At 41.9% G+C, this 21,744-nt stretch overlaps 1 protein-coding gene across 1 annotated transcript in view; it reads right to left on the minus strand.

The window, feature by feature from the left end:
* The window catches only part of cadm2a (cell adhesion molecule 2a), a 406,511-nt gene that overhangs the window by 17,096 nt on the left and 367,671 nt on the right, over positions 1-21,744 (minus strand). The window contains exons 6-9 of the mRNA XM_084074746.1: positions 14,397-14,558; positions 12,842-12,932; positions 11,727-11,905; positions 3,262-3,378 (exon numbers count right to left, since the gene is read on the minus strand). Coding sequence (XP_083930872.1) covers positions 3,262-3,378; positions 11,727-11,905; positions 12,842-12,932; positions 14,397-14,558 — 549 coding nt within the window. The remainder of the gene's footprint in view (positions 1-3,261; positions 3,379-11,726; positions 11,906-12,841; positions 12,933-14,396; positions 14,559-21,744) is intronic.

A 21,744-nucleotide genomic window follows, 5' to 3' on the forward strand; every position in this document is an offset into this window, starting at 1 on the left:
AAAAAGACAACGTTGTTGAATCTCAAAGAGTGCCATTAAGAGCAGTAGAAGATCAATTATGGCTGTAGTCTTAACAACAAAGCGCTGGAGCTTTTATACAGGCCTGATGAGCTAACTATAGACATCTTTTGTTCTATTTAAACAATGACATCTTCACCTGTGAAGTTGTTTTGTTCACGGAACACAGCATGCTCATTATATTGTCTAAAAAAGTCAGTTAGCTGTTTCTTTCATCATGCACAGTGAACAAAAAAACGAAAAAAACAATTTAAAGTTAAATGATCTAAACAAAATGTTTATTGTTAAAAAGTTAAAGCTCTATACTCTGATAGTTGCTCATAGTAACATGGGTCGCCCCGTCTCTCCAGATCTTTAGAACATGCATCGTTTTACTTACAGTACCTTTAACTTTGACAGTGTAAAAATTGACCCAAATGATCCCAGTCAATGTTTACACAGTATTAAAACTAAGGGTTTTACTGTGATATAGTGAATCTAATCTACCAGTCCCAGCACTTGGAACTATCATATTATGTTGTTTGTTTTGAAAAATGCAGTACAAAAAATGTTTAAACAGTCAAAAGCTGTAGTACTGCACTTATTTTAATCAAACTGTAGGTAGAGTATGTTAATACAATATAACTAGCACATCTGCAGTGGTTGGAGGTGATCTCCTTGCACTTCATTCAGACATTTAGACCCCGGCATCTGGTAGGACACCTACAGGTTGAAAACTAGTACTGCCTGAAGCTCATAGCACACTACCTCCCACCACCAAGTGAGGATGCCTTATTGGAAAAGCAGTAAAAAATGTTGGTCTCTCATACAGGACTGTGGTTCGAATCTTGGGCAGGAAGTTATATATTGCAGCTTTAAAATGACATACCGGTATTTTAAACCCATTTTAAATACATTTTGGCCATTCAAAGTGAAGTTGATGTGTTATGGCAATGCCCTGACAGTGACGACAGACAGGGTGGTAGAGAAGATAGGGTATAGCTGAAGGAAATACAGATGGAGACAGCAGACGAGAGAGAGAGAGAGAGACGATGAAGAAGAAAGCCAGTCAGCGGTCATCGGTCAGCGGTTGGCCGTGCTGTTGGGCCGCCCACCTGGCTCATTTCCTCCAGAGCGCCATGAGATCTTTATTAGGAGACAAAGTGCACACATCCCACGTGTGGGAAAGGAAAAAAAAAGGAGCGCACAGGAGTGGTTTCGCTTTCAAGCGGAGCCAGTCACGCGGCCCTGGTAATAAATCAAATAGACGCTTTGAAAGCAGACACGGTGTTGTGTTGGGGGCGACCAGGGAAGAAGTGAAGGCGGTCTTAGATCCCACTGCCCCTCCCCCGCTCCGACCCCCCACCCCCCGCCTCGAACAGGAGGAAATGTTGCACCTCGCCACATCATATACATATATACCGCACACATCAAGCAGGATGGAGTCGCACGTTGACGCGCGATGATCAACCGCGTTGCTGAAGCTCGATATAGCTACACTATGCATCAGAGAGCTCTCTGGGAGATGCAGGGGACAGGAGGAGGGGGGGGGGGGGAGGAGGAGTGTATGAAGAGCAGCGGTGGAAAAAGTACTCACCTTTCTTACTTAAGTAAAAGTATCGATACTGCATTGTAGAAATACTCTGTTACAAGTCAAAATGTGGAATTCAAAATGTACTTGAGTAAAAGTGCAACAGTATTGGTATCAAAATATACTTAAAGTACCAAAAGTAAACGTACTCCAATGTTTGAAAACAGCAGATCTACAAGCTCACAACGCGTCGCGATGCGACGCGTTGTGAGCTTGTAGATCGGCTATTTTCAAATAGCCTAGGTATAAAATAGGGCTAAAGTGGTTAATGTATGTTTTATAATGTAATTATTTACATCTGCAAAGTAACTAGTAACTACATTTTTCAAATAATTGTAGTGGAGTAAAAGTACAATATTTGCCTCTGAGATGCAGTGGAGTAGAAGTAAAAGTATAGACGATTGGAAATACTCCAGTAAAGTAAAAGTATCTCACAATTGTACTTAAGTACAGTACTTGAGTAAATGTACTTAGATACTTTCCACCACTGACGGAGAGGAAATATATATATAAATAAAAGATTGTGGAAAAAAATAAGAAAAAAAACACCACAAAATGAAAATAAAATAAAAATACAATGCTGCAAAGCGTGATGGCGGAACGGCTGGAGGGGCCCTCTGAAGCGCTTTGAAATATGGGGGATTTGAAGGAAGCATTGTTGGAGAGATGAAATCACCGCGTGGATGGAAGGGAAATACAAAGCAGTATGCAGGAGAGAGAGAAAAGAGAGAGAGAGAGAGAGAGAGTGGAGGAGATGCATGAGAGGACAGCAGAGCTCCTTGTGGGAGAGGACTAGGACTTTCACTTACGTAAAGCTGAGCGGAGGGAGAGAGGATGGAGAGAGAGAGAGAGAGGTTATAATGAAACAACACACAGCTGGAGACAAGTGGGTGGAAAATGAAAGAGGGCAGAACACAGAGAGAGCCGAGTCGGGAACCCAAATACGCTTTCCCAAAAATATCCCTGCACTGAAAGGCACATGCGGTCTTTTATTCAGCCCTATTTGTTCAGAATATTCATCTTTTTATTCAGGTTCATTGTGTGTGTGTGTGTGTGTCTGTCTGTCTGTCTGTCTATCTGTCTGTCTGTCTGTCTGTCTGTCTGTCTGTCTGTCTGTCTGTCTGTCTGTCTGTCTGTCTGTCTGTCTGTCTGTCTGGTTATCCATCAATCTATCTATCTATCAGTGTTGTACTTAAGTAAAATTTTGAGGTAATTCTACTTCACTGGAGTATTTCACATTTTCAGTACTTTTACTTCTACTCCACTACATCTCAGAGGCAAATATTGTACTTTTACTCCATTGCAATCATTTGAAAAATTGAGTTACTAGTTACTTTGCAGATATAAATTATTACATTATAAAACATACATTAACCATTTAGCCCTATGATATACCTAGGCCACCACTGCCATCTATATATCACCTATATAAGGTCGTTTTTCAGCGCTACCTCTCAAATAAATGCATCCGCAGGATGGAAAAATATAAGAGGGAGAGAGAGGAAAAGAGAGCTGCTGGAGCTGCAGAGAAGAGAAGGGGCTCCGGCATGGTTCATGGAGGTGAAAGTCAAAGGAGGAGGAGGCTGTGTGGAGGAGGAGAGTGCAGCAAGGGGTGTGTGTGTGTGTGCGTGTGGAGAGGGGGGTGTGTGAGGGGGGGGTCAGTAGTACAGTACCTGTGTCTCCCGTACCAGTGGGGTCTGAGGCCTGGGGGTCTAACAACAGTGTGGTAGTATCTGGAGGAGGTGTATGGGGGAGGGTGGTGGTGGATGGAGGCAGGGTGGTGGGGACGTCTGGTGAAAAGGACACGACAGACACACACACACGGACACACACACAAAGAAATAACACAAAACACAAAACCACATTGGGACAGTTAGGCTAAAACAATGATGTAGTAAATTAAAACAAAATATATATATGTATACATATATATACATATATATTGTTGTATATATGTATATATCAACGTAGCGGGAAAATTAAAAATGTTAAAATCACATGATACATTAGCATACATGTTAAAACAAACATGAACATAGGCATGTAGGCTACACATCCTAAAACATGTTAATCAAATGAACACATGTTTTAGGCTACACATCCTAAAACAGCAAACATGAAACATGTTAATCAAATGAACACATGTTTTAGGCTACACATCCTAAAACAGCAAACATGAAACATGTTAATCAAATGAAAACATGTTTTAGGCTACACATCCCAAAACAGCAAACATGAAACATGTTAATCAAATGAACACAGAACGAAAGTGAAGCATCATCAACCGCCATGTTTTTCTCTTATTAGTTAAGGCTATAAATTGGCTGATACCCATCTTGAATAACTTAACAATAATATAGTCAGAGTAGAACATTAATAATAACAGTTCAGACTGTGCTGAATCACTGGACAGACCATAATTATGATTCAGCGTGGGTCTGGGTCAAGGTTCAGACTAAACAAATCTCATCGCCCAGAAGCTGAAATTTGAATGACCTGCTGTATTCATTGGCTGCGGATTTGCTTTCCGACCGCCATGTACCGTAACATGTAACGCTTGGGGGCGAAAGCTACTAGTTTTATGAGGCAAGCATTCAGAAGGTCACGAGACGGTGAATAAATCTTGGACTGTATCAAAGCTCCGTTTCCTCCACACCGCTGAGGGTTCAGCGGCTTTTGGGAGAGAGAGAGAGCAACATTTTGGAATAGAAAAACAGAAAAGCAGGGCATGTTGTCTGATACGCCTGGGCCAAGGTTAAGCTAGACAGACATTTGACAGACTTTTGAGTTGCTGCTGAGAACAAAATGTGTCAATATATAATTCATTGTGTTGGGGTGCAATGTTGCAGCCTGTGAACACAGCTCCCACAACACTTTGTATTCGCCTGCATTCAATCATTTCCGGTCGGTTTAGACTTACCTCCTAATTTACTCCAACGAGAGCTCCTGATTTTGCTTTTTTATTTCAATTACGGGTTCATTTGGTTCAAGCTGTCCACTCTCAGAGTTACAGATCTGTAAGGGTGTATTTGGACCCCCTGAAGGAACCCTGAGGGGTCCCTGGACACCACTTTGAGAGCAACTGATTTATCTTTTTATGCGACCTTCAAACAATACCAACGACCTTCTTAGGAAGGTGAACTGAACAGCTACATGTTCAGCTACCCAACAGATAACGTTTTCTATGGACCATGTTGTACCTTACAGTATACTTCATTGACCGAGGTCCCCAAGAAGTCTGTACTTGGCCCCTTCTTTTTTCCCCCCCTACACTAAAACTCTTCACCGAAAACAACGAATGTGTTCATAACAGGATGCAAATCAAATTTTGAATCACACCCCACATCTGACTCTGGCACTCTCACTAGAGGGGAACGGTACACAGTCAAATCCTTACGGGTCCGATTTGGTTACATTTGAAACACTCTCTGAGTCGAATGAACACTGAGGGTTTTTCTGTGTACAGCCACCATCAAGGCAATGTTTCCCACATACATGTCACTCATTAAAGTAATTGGAAAAAATGGACTTGGTGCGCCGCGTGACAAAGTTAACGAGGTTACAGTAGCATCTTGGCTTCTATGTTTATGTCTCTGTGCTTATTATGGTTGAGCTGCAGGCTTTTAATTGGCCGCGGGCCCGCCTTTGCGGGGCCCCTCGTCATCCCGTATGTCTGGATGACATTTCAGCCTCGCCGTGAATCACTATGTAGCTAAGTGCATGTCTTGAGGAAAGGTTGAACGAGGAAAAAAAGGAAGAGGCTCATCGTCGGCGAGGAACCATTAAAAAGGCATTTTCCAGGAATTATGGCGGCAATTGCGAAAGGCTAAAAGGTGTGCTAATCACAGATGAAGGGTAGGAACAGACTGGCTGCCATTTTAGAAGAACAAGTAATGAATCCGGATAGGGCTCTTTCTGACCCATGCACGCCCAATTACCTTTTTTTCTGTGGTGGCTAAGAAGCACTGGGCTTTGAGGGGGATTTATACTGCGGTTGTTGTAGGTGTCACGCACCAAAAATAGCCAATCTACAAGCTCATGAAGCGGCATTATAGCGTCATTATAGCGATGCCATCAACGCGCACATTGCTTCTTCTTCTTGTTGTTCCATTTGGGTGGCATTTGCAGCAGTGGCAGCACGGACGCGATGACCTTGGCGTGTGGCCCTAATTAAAATCTCCTGCCGGAGGCTATAAGAATCAGGAGGGAGGTTAGAGGAAACTTTACCGAAACCTTACTTGTTTTAACACATTAAGACCGGGAACACATCTGTGCCACTTTAAGATTTATTTTGGCTACTCAAAAATAGCAGATATACAAGCTCATAGCGCGGCACCGAGTGCCGCGCTATGAGCTTGTAGATCTGCTATTTTTTGAATAATCGTGGAAACTTTGTGCAAATCTTTGAATATATGTTCTAAGACGAACATTTTTAACTCCGATCTGTGCTTCTGGGGGTCCCTGGATCAACATATTTTGAGATGGGGGTCCGCGGCCAAATACATATAATTATTTTTTTTTTGAAGCAGAAGATTTGAGTTGCAAATGTTGGCTTTAAAAATATATTACATTCAAAGATTTGCACACATTTTCAATTTTTTTCAAAAATAGCAGATCTACAAGCTCGTAGAGCGGCTATGAGCTTGTGTACCTGTTATTTTGGCACAAATGGAACTTTCCCGGTCTAAATGGGTTAAATAATGAACAGGTTCACTAGGGTTACGCTGTGTATTCAAATAGACTCCACAAAAAAAAGGACTTGATCGTCCATCACTACCAAGGTCCCAGATTGGTTAATGATGGTAAACAACACGCATCCTTTATATCACAGTAAATAAAAGCCACGGTTTCAAAGCCATGGCAATAATTTAACAAACTAAGGGGGAGCGTACACAGAAAAATCCAAGGTGAGAATGTGAAGACGGACCCGAATGCACTGTAAGTCACTGTCTTTGTCGTCACACTCTCTGTCTGTGTGTGACTCTTGCTCGCGGCTGTGAATTAGGGCCAATGCCTCTTCCACATCTTTAATGGAGCCTTCACACATGATTAGATTTTAGCGCTTAAAAATTAGGAGATGGGAAAAGGAGATGGATCGCGAGGCTCCTAAACATCAAGGTGACATTTATCAGTCCTCAGCAACGGGAGAGATTTGTAGATTAGGGGTTCTGAATATTAACCCATCTGTGTGTCATTTTAAGATTTCTACGGCTATTCAAAAAATAGCAGATCTACAAGCTTGTAGCGCGGCACTCGGTGCCGCGCTACGAGCTTGTAGATCTGCTATTTTTGAAAAATCTTGAACAAATACATATAATTTTGGGAGGTCCTTGACACGAAAAAAGTTTTAGGACCACTGATATAAAATATATAAGCAAAGATTTGAGTTACAAATGTTCGCTTTAAAAAATACATATATTTAAAGTTTGCACACATTTTCTAGATTTTTCAAAAATAGCAGATCTACCAGCTCATAGCGCGGCATTCGGTGCTGCGCTATGAGCTTGTAGATCTGCTTGTATATAGCTTGTATATCTTTATAGCCAAAGAAATCTAAAATGACACGTGCGTTCCCGGTCTTAAAGGGTTAAGACAATTGGGGAGTGGTGTGGCAGTGGCCCTTATTTATTCATTACAGTACACTAAACATAGAAGCATAATATAACATCACATAAGCAGCTCTAACCATATGAATATAATGTATATGCATATGTTTATCATGAACCAATTTCCTCGCTGCTGATCAGGGTCACACGTCATTCGAAATCAGATTCAGTGATAATGGATAAACAACATAAACAAAAGCTGTGTTGAAACCTTACTGCTTTCTGGCACTTGCTGTTAAATGACGGTTCTACACGGCGTGCCAGGGCAAAAAAAAATGTTTCGTTTTCAGCATCAATAGCTATTCTAACTGAATCAAAATTGCAGCTGGTAGGCAATTTGGCACTGCATTTATCTCTTCATGCAAGCCAGTTTGAATTATGTTATGTTAAGTTATACTATGTTGAATTATGTTTATGAATATATAAACAAGTTCTTTCTCTCTTGCCTCACAAGACGCTGATTGAACGTTCTCCTTTGTTTCCTCTCTGTGCAAATTCCATTTCTTTTTCCGATTACATATTTCAGAAATATACTATTATGTAGCTGATCATTGTACATATTTGATAGGAAACCAAGGACAGAGACATGCGAGACGGGGGTCGGATTAATATCCGGTCCATTACTTGTTATTTGTTTTTTTATTGTATGTTTACAGTATACTGTACTGCAGTCTCTAGGACCCCTTCGAAAACGAGATCCTGAATCTCAAGGGGCTACTCCTAATAAAAGAATGTCAATATATATACGCTTTCAAGGAGCATACTGTAATTTGTATGGTCAGTGCACGTGACTGAGCCACCAGGTACCCCACTCCATTGTCCTTTTGTCACAACGCTCTCACTCTGCTGGTAGGAACAGGACTAGACAAGACAAAACCCCAGGATCCTGAATGCTTATCCCCGACCTCACTGATAAACTCATACTTCAGGGATACTCACCTCACCATTAGCCAAGACCAGTGGCGGACAAAGTATACTCAAGTAAATACTCAAAGTATTCAAAAGTACAAAAAATACAAAGCTTTCCTTTTTAATATCAATGCACTGATGAGTTGACATTTAGAACATTTCCACACAAAAAAAAAGGTTTAAGTTTAAAGATATTTTCACTCTATTTGAAATAGGACTTACAGAATGTTCCTACAAATGTAGTTGAATCAAAAGTACAATATTTCTCCACCACTGGCCAAGACACTCGATGTACTACTGAAACAGCAAAAATAAATACGTTTGGTTGCTTACACACGGTAGCTATAAGCAATGTCACAACACCCATTCTATAGTTGGTATACTGTAGGTGCACATGTTTAGTAACAGCTGCACTCTACAAGGAAACTAGCTTGCGTGGCCGGTGGTGCAACCCCCCCCACTTTCATTTAAGAACGCGTAAATCTCATCAACGTAGTAACTCGTGTCTTTTAACTTGCAGACTGGCTGACAGACAGACTAGCACACGCCCATCGAAAGGGGAAGAACGAATCCATTAACATTAAAGCTACACCGGAACACGGCAAGTTGATACCTGGGAGGATTACACTCCTGTTTATCAGAGCATATCTGCCTTCAAGCTGGAGAACAAACTAAACAGCTCAAATGCTCACGTACCCCGCCGTACCCTCGCCCCCCCCCCCCCCCCCCCCCCCCCCGCCCGCACACATGCACAGTCCCATCACTCTTAATCTTTTTTTTTGTACCCCCCCCCCCCTCCCCAACAGATCCCAGCTCTCCCAATATGTGCCCCTCATCAACCACTGCCTTAACGCTTAACCCATTCAAACCCGGGAACGCATCTGTGTAACCACTTAATCCATTATTCTATACTTTGAGCTATTCAAAAATAGCAGATCTACAAGTTCATAGCGCGGCACCGAGTGCCACGCTATGAACTTGAAGCTCTGCTATTTTTGATTTTTTTTTTTAAATGTGTGCAAAATCTTTGAATATATATATTTATCAAAGCCAACATTTTTAACTCAAATCTTTGCTTCTGGGGGGGTCCCTGGAACAGAACATTTTGGGATGGGGGTCCGCGGCGAAATACAAATCATTTTGGGTGGTCCTTGACATGAAAAGGTTTGGGAACCACTGATATAGAAAGTTTTTTCAAAAAACAACATTTTGTAGAATATAATATTCATAGATTTGCACATATTTTCACGATTTTTCAAAAAATAGCAGATCTACAAGCTCGTAGCGCGGCACTCAGTGCTGCGCTACAAGCTTGTATATCTGCTATTTTGACAAAGACGCATTCCCGGTCTTGATGGTTTAAAAATAGAGAAGGGGGAGAAGTCACACTGACTCCATTCTTCCATTTTCACGCATTATTACTTAATGCCATAAGACAAATGTCATCTGTGGCAGCAGCAGCGGTGGTGCAGAGGGAGGAAGAAGGAAGCGCTATCTGTTCTCCCTGACATCCCAGAGTTCCTTTATCCCTCTCTCTCTCCAACTCCTTTGACGGTCTGGGGAATTAGTTATCCTTCCTGGTGATATTCCTGACAAGGCAGGAGCGGAATATTTGTGCCTCCCCTCACACATTCCCCCACGGCAACATGCGAATGAGTGAGTTTGTGTGGGTGCGTGCATGCATGCGTGCAGTGGTGGAAAAAGTACTCGAGTTACTTGAGTAAAAGTACAAAAGTATTGGCATCAAAATATACTTAAAGTACCAAAAGTAAAAGTACTAAAATGTTTGAAAATAGCAGATCTACAAGCTCACAACGCGTCGCGATGCGACGCGTTGTGAACTTGTAGATCGGCTATTTTCAAATGGCCTATGTATAAAATAGGGCTAAAGAGGTTAATGTATGTTTTATAATATAATAATCTATATCTGCAAAGTAACTAGCAATTAAAGTTTTCAAATAATTGTAGTGGAGTAAAAGTACAATATTTGCCTTTGAGATGTAGTGGAGTAGAAGTAAAAGTATAGACAATTGGAAATAGTCCAGGAAAGTAAAAGTACCTCAAAATTGTGCTTAAGTACAGTACTTGAGTAAATGTACTTAGTTACTTTACACCTCTGGCGTGCGTGCGCGCGTGCGGTGGGACGCAGAGGTATCTGGGACGATAGTTTATTTGCGGAATAGCGTAGGTAGCACTTGTTTCACCTAAGGCCCCTGTTTGCCTGCCTTTGAGATAGTCTAACACTAATCACATGTGCCGTTAGGATCAGCAGTGCAGTACTCAGATCAGCAGGCTTGATACAGCAGCTCTGTATCACCCAGAAGACTGTGTCTTCGGAGACCGCTGGCGGATGTGAGGGTTAAGACGCAATGCATCCTGTTCCTCCAGCCCTCTGAAATACGGTATACCGCCGCGTGTGTGTGTGTGTGTGTGTGTGTGTGTGTGTGTGTGTGTGTGTGTGTGTGTGTGTGTGTGTGTGTGTGTGTGTGTGTGTGTGTGTGTGTGTGTAAGTAAGTGAGTACATTACTTAGAAGCCAATACAGAGTACACAAATATAAATAATGTTACAGTACAGTGTATCGGCCCGAATCGATATTAGTCCGACTCATGTTGGACAAATAAATGCTCTAAACCCTCTTGTGGTTTCTTTGCCTGATGTGTATTTTGTTCCTCCTGAGTCACAGTGAACTCTCTCAGCGGCTCGCTTTAGACGGTGTTCACAGTGATATCTGGTTGTGGGCAGAAAGATTACACGTACATACTGTAAATGTAACTGCATATCGTCGCTGTCAGGAGGAAACCTTGTATGTCCAAAGATTTTACTTTTCAGGAAATGAAAAAAGAACCCGTGTTCCGCTCTTGTTCATACTTTTAATTGTTTCAATATTTATAAATCCTACAATCAAACAAACAAACAAACAGACTTAACCGATTTCGACGTGCATGGTGTCCCTATTTTGGGCACGTCATTTCACGTCATTTGAGGCGAAACAGTTTCTTATTGTATACCGAAAATAGCTGATCTACAAGCTCACAATGCTTGGCTATTTTCGCTACTTTTGCGCAACACTGTCAAAACGCTAACCTCTCGTCACCAGACTTTCCACCTCGAAGGAAAGCCTGGTATTCGTTATTAAATGGCCCGTGTGATCCGGTCTAGGCCACGCCTACTGAAAAAAAAAGGGAAAATAATCCTCTGGTTCCGGGTGTGGCGGGTTCCGTTTTTTTCAGTGCCGCTTTGTTTTGGTTCCCCCTGTTAGCATTCAAATGCTATATCAAGTATAAGTTTAGCCTCGCCAGGCGCTACGAGTTGGAATAAAGGATGTATACACCAAACAAACTATTTCTACAAGCCAAACTACACCGCATCAAGGGTTTTATTGGGTAGACCCTAAAATCTAAATGCTCTTGATCACAAGGAATTATTTTGGGGTGATACACAGGCCCCCCTGGTTCCGGCTTGTGCGGGTTTCCGGCCGCCTGACCGGATCAGAAACCCGAAAATGGTATTGATCCCAGGCTATCAAAACGAAGACGAAAAAAATAGGAATATATGAAAAAGCAAAAAAAAAAAAAGAAACATGGACATACAAGGTGTGTGTATATCCTGAGACTAAACTCACCATACACGTAGAGAACGTATTCAGCACTGCTGGTCCCCAGGTGGTTCCTGGCTTCACAGCGGTAGGTGCCGTTGTCTGTCTTGTTGAGCTGAGTGAAGGTCAGCTCTCTTCCCTCTACGATCATCCTCTCCAGGTCGGGGAGCTCGCCGCCGTCCTTCGTCCACGTCACGGGGTCCGGTCTGAGGGGACAGAACCATGGGACCATACCGTGTGTAACAACTTTTACACATCTTATTGAGTGGACAGAACCATGGGACGATACCGCATACAGTGGAGAAAAAAGTACTCGCATTTTTTACTTAAGTGAAAGTATCAATACTGCAATGTAGAAACACTCTGTTACAAGTGAAAGTCCGGAATTTAAAACTGACTTGAGTGAAAGTACAAAAGTATTGGTATCAAAATGTACTTAAAGTAAAAGTAGTCATTATGCAGAATGTCCCATTTCACAAGTTTTCAAATGTATAACATGTAAAGAAATCTTTTGAAAATAGCAGATCTACAAGCTCACAATGGGTCGCATCGCGACGCATTGTGAGCTTGTAGATCGGCTATTTTCAAATGGCCGAAATGTATAAAGGGCTGAAGTGGTTATTGTATGTTTTGTAATAATAATCTAAATCTAAAAGTAACTAGTAACTAAACGTTTTCAAATAATTGTAGTGGAGTAAAAGTACAATATTTGCCTCTGAGATGTAGTGGAGTACAGTAGAAGTAAAAGTATTGAAAATTGGAAGTACTCCAGTAAAGTAAAAGTACCTCAAAATTGTACTTAAGTACAGTACTTAAGTAAATGTACTTAGTTACTTAACATCACTGGTAATATAGCAACGCATTTTACACATGTTATTTTCTGAATCCCTCCTAGGAGGGACAGCAAACGATGAATCAAGCCAGTGGTTTCAGAAGAAGCTATACTGAATGATGGAAAAGGCTGCATCAGTTACAAAGCAGACTTCAGAGATAAAACAAACAAAAAAACATCCATTCCATTGCACTGCAGCAGAAACCCACTGCGTGCAGATTGTAAAGGTAGATGTGCTTTGCTGCTAAGGCTTGAGATGAGATAAACTTTGCAAACATCATGAACGTGCATTGCTCAGACAGTGACTTACGAGGGGTTTCCTTTGGAAACGCACTCCAGCTTCAGGTATTGACCCTCCTGGGGGAACGCCTGCGAGTTGATGATTTCCACACGAGGAGCATCTGGGAAACACACAACAATTGTTGTTGAAAACTCTGAATATATAGTTTTACGCTACGTGGAGCTACAACTAACTAATCCTTTATCATCTATAAATCTGTAAATATCTTTTTTTTAATATCCCACGATTTTGCAACCCTTTTTCACCCAGTGCCAATTGTCTAAGTGATCCTGGGCGCTACACTCCCCCCGCCAGCCTGGGGAGCCCAGAGCCGAGCTCATGCCACCCTAGCGCGTGGAAGGAACACGTTATTCAAACCAGTTCCATTCCCCTCCATCAGGCGCCCCGGCTGTCATGCGGGAGGCGGTATAGCGACCTGGATTACGACATGTTTTTGTGAGGGTACCTGCCCCAGGAGACACGGGGAGAACATGCAAACTCCACACAGAGAGGCCCTTTCGCCAACCCCACCTAGGGCAGGGGTTCTCAACCTTTTCAGGCCGCGACCCCCAAAATAGTGGTATTATTTCTCGCGATCCCCCGCATGCACGCGCGCGCAGCGCGCATGCATGTGCGGTGTCCCGTTCGCAAAGCGCGCGCGAAATTTTTTCGCGGTTCTGGGCGGATTGGGTTTGTTTTTTTTCCCTTTTTTTGGTTACTTTATTTCGGTTTTAGGGTTAGGGTTAGGGTTAGGTTATTTAATTATAATAGGTTATTTGATAATTATGTATTATATTACATTAAAAATGTTTTCCTAATGTTAATAATGAAATCTTTTTATCTTGAATTTAGTAAATTAACTGATAAAACATGAATTAATAATAACATATAAAAAATATTTTGTAAAAAAAAAAAAAAAAAAAAAAATGTTTTTTTTTTTTTTTTCAAATTCACCCAAAAATCTGGCGGCCCCCCCAAATTATTTGGCAACCCCCCTGGGGGTCGCGACCCCCAGGTTGAGAACCACTGACCTAGGGTATGGGCACTGATGACGCGGAGGAGAGGACACGCCCCCAGCACCCACAGCGTCCCCGGCAGGAATCGAACCCAGGACTTTCTAGCTGTGTGGCGACAGCGCTACAGAGTGCGCCACCGTGCCCCAGTGTGTGTGTGTGTGTGTGTGTGTGTGTGTGTGTGTGTGTGTGTGTGTGTGAATGAGGAGTCAAGTCAATACCGTAAATCCTCTAATAGTGACCTCTATTCAATTAAAAACCGGCTCTCTATGAATGACCGGGGGCGTTGTTGAAACAAGCAATTAAAAGCCTCTCTTCTAATACAAGCCTCTTTTTGTACATGCCTCCTTTTTACCGTTTCTTGATAAAAAAAAACTCATATTTTTGGGTTGCCACAAAGTACTGATATAATACATAAAAAAAGAATAGATCGCTTTTTGTGTGGTTGGATACAGTGCAATAATAATGAGTGTGTGTGTGTGTGTGTGTGTGTGTGTGTGTGTGTGTGTGTGTGTGTGTGTGTGTGTGTGTGTGTGTGTGTGTGTGCGCGCATGTGTGCGTGGTAAACTCACAGTGGACCTCCAGTACTTCAGTGGCCTGCTGTGGTGTCTGGGAGAGCGCCACGTGGTCCACCTTGCATGTGAAGGCGACCCCGTCGTCACTTCTGTCCACGTGCAGCTCCAGAGAGCTGCGCACGGTGAACGTCTTCCCACTGGCATTCACCTCCTTGGCACCTTGAGGGGGAGGAGAACAGAGCAATGTGTTGTCACATATACTGTACATTACACACACACACACACACACACACACACACACACACACACACACACACACACACACACACACACACACACACACACACACACACACACACAATATAAAGCCTACACATCTCTACAGGCATTCCACACACTACTATTCTCTGCGTTCATTTTACTGAGTGTACACTCTCTCTGAGCTGAATTATTACCACAGATGTTATTGTGCTTATATAATGCAGGAAGTTCATTTTCTTTGAAACAGTAAACAGAAGAAGTGAAACAGAGGGTAAAAAACATCTAATAACAAATACAAGGAAAATGTGAAAAACAATTACAAGAAATGGGAGCAAGGTTTTAAAATGAGATTCTTGAACGCCCACGTGGTCACTGGCGGGTTCACCACCTTTTATGCTGCGTTCACACTGGCAGCTACAAAGACACAGTCAACAACCATTCATTGTCAATGGAAGACCAGTAACATGAAGATACAAAGATGCATAAAAGCTACAACAGCTACAGATTTGTGCCATTCCAACTCTTCTGGCTTGCACGCCTGAAAGTTTTCTGAAAATGCATGTTTTTGTTCCCCAGGTTTTTTTTTCACACAGATTAGCCTGGCTAATTCTTCTGTTTTTGCTACTGAAAAGAAGTGTCACTCCTCGACACTTCCAGCAGAGGCACTCACGTTCGGAGTGTGGGTGAATGGTTTTCACATTAACCCATTCAATCCGGGAACGCATCCGTGTCATTTTAAGATTTCTTTGGCTACTCAAAAACAGCAGATATACAAGCTCATACACGAGCTTGCAGATCTGCTGTCTTTAAAACGTGAAAATGTGTGCAAAGAACATTTTTAACTCTTTAAATCTTTGCTTCTGGGGGGTCCCTGGAACAACATATTTTGAGATGGGGGTCCGCGGCCAAATACATATCATTTTGGGGGTCCTTGACATAAAAAAGGTTTGGGAACCACTGATTATAGCAACAGAAGTTTTCTCTTAAAAACTGTTAAGAATCCCCAGAAGCAAATATTTGAGTTAAAAATGTTTGCTTTAAAAATATATATATTCAAAGATTTGCTCACATTTTCACGACTTTTCAAAAATAGCAGATCTGCAAGCTCATAGCGCGGCACTCGGTGCCGCGCTATGAGCTTGTATATCTGCTATTTTGGAATAGCCAAAAGAAATCTAAAATGACACAGATGCGTTCTCGGTCTTAAAGGGTTAAAAACCGTTACAAAGCAAAAATAAAGTTGAGCTGTTTTCAACTTCAGCAACAAAGTTACAAGTATGCTGTGTATCTTTGTATCCTTTGTAACTGACAGTGTGAACGCAGCTGGAGTGCACTGTAATTGATTCCCAGTACGGCAGCCACTGAAGGCCGAAGCGGTTTAGAGTTAACTTGAGGATTATGGCCACATTGGGACAAAAACAAGTCTAGTCAATACTAAAGTAGTTTCCTTCTCCACGTTCTAAATACAACAGGACTTCATAGGGGTCATTGATCAGCTCTACCAAGAGCTTATTATCCAATCTCCAGCTGGGTGTCCGACACTGTCTGTGTGGTATACACAGTGGGACTCTATGATCGATGAATGATAGCTGTGCAAAGCAACGTGATGTTCTGCTGTATTCTTCTGTGCTGACGCAAGTGTGAATATTGCACTCTCTGCTGCTGTCTACTGCACTGTTTCTCAGTTCTAAATGGTCTAAGTGGTTCACATGGCATCATTACAAGCAGGATTAAATATATATATAATGTATCTTTGTTAAATGCCTAAATAACATTTCATAAGTCTCTCTATGGTATACTGTATACAAAAGGCGCGCGCGCGCACACACACACACACACACACACACACACACACACACACACACACACACACACACACACACACACACACACACACACACACACACACACACACACACACACACACAGTATATATTATACTGTGTTTTGGAGAAACCTCTTGTGAAGAAACAGTTTTTGAATGAATCATGAATATGCAAAAAAATGTAATGCCCAGGGTCCAAAATGTGTTTTGAAATACTTAAGCCATTTTCGCAAATTTTCGAACATTATTATTATGTGAGGTGATGGGCCGCTGTAAAACATGATTAACAGGCCCGGACGGCTGGTAGGCCCGTAGCGGTCCGGGCACCTAGGCTGCTAATGCAGCCTGACAGCGTGTCATATGGGTTCGAATCCCGATCCCGACTACCTTTGCTGCGTGTCACTCCCCATCTCTCTCTCCTTATTTCCTGTCAGTCTACTGTGTACTATCAATAAAGGCAGAAAATGCCCAAAAAAGAATTACAAAAGAAGAAGATGATTAACAAAGAACAGGAGTAGTAAGGGGTATAATTCATTGATGGAGAGAAGGGCATATAGGGAACATGGGACCATGATATATGTAGCTGATGAAGATGCCGAGACAACTCTACCCACTGGTAAAGCATAGATCTCTCTCTCTCTCATCTCTCCAGCCCTCCCCCTCTCTCCTCTTCTCCTGTCTATATTTCATACTGCACTTTTCTTTGTTCAGAAAGCCAATCATTTCTTTGCTCTCCCGTGGTCTATTCAGGTGTTGTCAACGCTGCAGACCTGTCAGTCATTTATTGCCAGGGGGAGGCGGCTTCAGCACCTCACCGGAGTGGTGGAAGTGAGCAGAATGTGATGAGCAGAGAGAGAGAGAGAGAGAGAGAGAGAGAGAGAGAGAGAGAGAGAGAGAGAGAGAGAGAGAGAGAGAGAGAGAGAGAGAGAGAGAGAGAGAGAACAAACACTGTTCTGGAGACATAAACAAATTCAACCTGGGAGGAACTCTGATGCATTCTGGATCTATGATGAGTGTAAAGAAAGATAGATCTTCAGTTGAAAGACAGATGCTACAATAATATGAAACAAACAAACGACAACAAAGACAAAAAACTAAGAGTCCAAAAGGCTTCCGTAGACCCAACTGGAATGTCTGTGCCGAAGGGTGACGCTACAGGAAAGACCATGGTGTCACTCCAATGGTTAGGGTTCCTCTATGGAGTGTGAATACACACGGCAAGTTTCGTGGTAATCCACACATCGGACTTTGAGATACTGTGTGCAATTCAACAATTCATAAAGTTTTATTTAGTTATATTTCAATAATCACAAAACCCCCAGGAACACCATGTCCAGTCTCAGGGCACACCAGTGTGCCTCAGCAAACCGTTTGGGAACCACTGACTTCTGAGAATATTATTAAGTTACAACCACAGACCATGAAGATATACTGTACAGTAGTACAGATTCACTAACTGGACGTAAGTGCTCCAAACATGTTCACGTGATCATTCTAGGGTCAGATCATGGGGAAAGTGACACAAGTGCATAAGTAAAGACAGTGGAGTGGACATTTCGGTCCTCAGACCATCATCAGCACTACTGTAGTTACAGGTTGGCATTAAGTAGGCACACAGGCTAACAGAAGGCACAGAGTGCCCACAATCAGCCCATCACCGAAGACAACCATTGGTAATGAGAATGATGGAATACACGGAATGCCATCAATCAGCCATCACCACCATCGTAGCCAAAGGGCCTGCAAGAAGATATACAAACATAATACAACCCATCCAATAAAACCAGTGTATTGGTTATTGTTATTGGTTTGAAATGCATCTGTGTGCTTATGAGTTACACTGGACCATGGATCAGAAATGTGTGCTGTTCTGCTAGCAGCTGTTTTGGCTTGTCTGTCTCATCACACCAAATGTAGGGTCTGGTTTGTCACTGTCAGCGTGCGCTCTGTGCACGAGTATTGATATGCTGGAGGCCACTGTCTCTGGAAACCATCTCCAGAAGAGATGGGCGCATTTCTAAAGTGAGACAACGAAGAAACTGAACCTTTGTGTGATCACAAATGAATTGAAGACACATTAATTGGCGAGGGCTTTACTCTGCAAATGTGGTGCTCTTTGTAATCGAGCGCAGCACAGGTGTGCTGACGGAATAGTAATGAGTCCGGCTACAGTTCCTCTGAGAGAAAGGGAGACTGTCAGATGCATTCCTGTCTTATTGCCCCATGCCTGAACTTTGGTTTAATAATTAGTTCCTTTAATCAAACTGGGAGACAAAAAACCTGAAGAAACGTGTCCATTTCAGTCAATTGGTGCAGCAAATGGGAACTGTGTGTGTGTGTGTGTGTGTGTGTGTGTGTGTGTGTGTGTGTGTGTGTGTGTGTGTGTGTGTGTGTGTGTGTGTGTGTGTGTGTGTGTGTGTGTGCGTGCGTGTGTGCGCGTGTGTGGGGCACGCGTGTGTATGGATGTGTATGCCCTGCATACAGTACGTGCAAGTTTGTCTACCTCTAATGTAATTTGCCAAAACTCAGAGGGAGTCTCACTTGAAGTGTACACACCTCACAATCATCAGCTGCTGTTGTTGATGACTCCCGACATACATTATGCTGAGTGCCAATGAAAGCAAATTCAAGTTTCCTCTGTGTGTCTATAAAGAAAGTAAGGAGGCACGGACCAAAAAAGTTGTGAGAGACAGAGCCAGAAGACTTCTGCAACACTTCAGAGAAACTTTGGACGTGTCCACTCAACCATAGTCAGCAAAAAAAAAAAAAAAAACGGTATGAAAAACAATGAGAAAATCAATGACAGACATTTCCTGAAAAATAAATCCCCACGTCCACACATCTTTGAAGAGATTCTCTCCATTTTCTTCTTTTTTTTCTGTGTGGGCTAAGCATTGACAGATAGATTCAAAGCCGGTGAGAGCTTGGGGCGGCCGAGTGGTGCTCATGGAGGTGAAACTTACATCTCTGCCCATGCAAGATTTCCACTTTACAGCTCACAAGTTACCCAGAGCAAACCCAATAATATTTCTGCCTCCGCGCATTGTTTATTATTGCACCCGGTGGTGGAAAAAGTACTCAAATGTTTGGCTTAAAGTAAAAGTATCAATACTGCAATGTAGAAGTACTCTGTTACAAGTAAAAGTCCGGAGTAAAAGTACAAAAGTATTGGTATCATAATGTACTTAAAGTACCAAAAGTAAAAGTACTAAAATGTTTGAAAATAGCCTAGGTATAAAACAGGCCTAAAGTGGTTAATGTATGTTTTATAATTTAATATATTTATATCTGCAAAGTAACTAATAACTAAAGTTTTCAAATAATATAAAGTACAATATTTGCCTCTGAGATGTAGTGGAGTAAAGTATAGACAATTGGAAATACTCCGGTAAAGTAAAAGTACCTCAAAATTGTACTTAAGTACAGTACGTGGGTAAATGTACTTAGTTACTTTACACCACTGATTGCACCGTAAGCTTATACGTATATGTAGATAATATAAGTGACCCTATGGTATACTGAACAGCGGTTGACCTCTGACCTCTGTGTATGGCACGTAAGAGGACTGCAGTCTTTAGATGCTGAGCGTACATCAGATTTTTCTCTTGACAGTCATGCTGCTGTTTTTCCTTTTACTCTGTGTCCTAAAATAAAATATTGGTACAGTACTTTGGCTACCTGTGTGTGCGGCCACCTTCTTGTCTCTTGAAGACAACTATTTAGATTATTCTGCCGTGGGCCGCCACCACTAAAAGGACTTTGGTGTGCGTATAGTATTCTCGTGCACAGTCTTTTAGAATGTGACCATCATTTTACAAACCTACTATGCATTCTTCTTTTTCATTGCATTTGTTTAAACACTTTGTAATAATGCCATTGGTTACCCTTATAAGAGTCTATCATTTTAAACAAAGACTACTCAGCAATCAGCCCTATAATCCGCAGTCACTGTCAACAAGTAGCTTTGCATTTTTGGTTGATTCTTTTCAATGTACTGTAGACTAGACAGTTGATAACAATTCAGAACTGGAAGGACGGAGAGTCATTTTCAAAAAGATTTTCCCTCATTTGGTTTTGATGATGATGGCAGGGAACTCTGTCTGATGTGCCAGACACATTTTGTTTCCTTCATAATTGTTCAGTTGGGCAAAGATTGGGCGACTGCAAAACCCATGGCATGTGATTCAAGTTATTTTTATACTCATCAAATTCAGTGCACACTTTGTGCCTTGTGGATTGTGCATTGTCATCTTGGAAGAAACCACTCCCATCAAGATAGAAGTGTTTCATCATAGGATAAAGGCAAACACTCAGAATCACTTTATATTGATCTGCAGTGACCCTTCCAGGACAAGTATAGCCTGGCATGGCCAGACTAATATCACTGCATAGATATTTGTCTGGAATCTCTGTGTGGAACCTGCATTTCCGAAGAGGCAAATTCAAAAAATGCTTCTGGTGATAAACCCGCCCCATATTATTTGCATACTGGGCTCTGATTGGTCCCTCACAACTTCGGAGGGAGAGAAATCCAATCTCTATTGAGAGGGGCCAGACCTAATCTGCCAAGGGCAATTTTTTTTTTTGCAATGGCAGATTCGTCTGGAACCAGGCTAAGACAAGTAGACTAATGGGCCCTATTTCCGCCAGTGCCTTACCCATTATCCCTAAACTTCTTAGCCATTTTTTACTATTTTTAAAATCGTTAAATTAATTAAATTAATTAATGGGAGCTTGTAGATTTTGGCTGTTTGAACTATTTGAAAATGTTTCAAATAGTTCAAATAGCCAAAATCTACACGCTCACAACCTGTCGATGTCGATCCCCATCGTTGTAGATCCCCCGATGTAGGGCCAAGTAAGTAATACCCCCACCGCACAACAGAGCCACCAGACCAGTGTTGCCAGATTCTATGAGAGAAACAAGCAACCAGGTCTAGGAAAACCAGCCCAAAAGAAGCAACTATGGGACACATGAGTACATTAACTGTACTGTCCTCAATATAAGTGTTAAATATCTTGACAGTCAGATAAACTCCTCCTTGACATTAAGACTCTGAAGACAGTTGTTCCATATCCACAGGTTTAATAACGTTCAAGGAAGGTGAAACTGAAACATACAAATATGCATAGTCAAAATTAACAATATGTCAAAAATACTGATCTACAATCATCCATAAACATGCTATCAATAAGTACATACCCACGATGCTATCAAACAGCTAAGATGTAGGTAGATGTTGTTGGATTGTGATAGATGAAAAACACAGTCTCTCTGTGCTCGGCCATGTGCTAAACTGACTTTACTTCCTGGTTACA

Source organism: Gymnoscopelus microlampas, assembly GCF_963454915.1.
Source record: "Gymnoscopelus microlampas genome assembly, chromosome: 12".
NCBI lineage: Eukaryota > Metazoa > Chordata > Actinopteri > Myctophiformes > Myctophidae > Gymnoscopelus > Gymnoscopelus microlampas.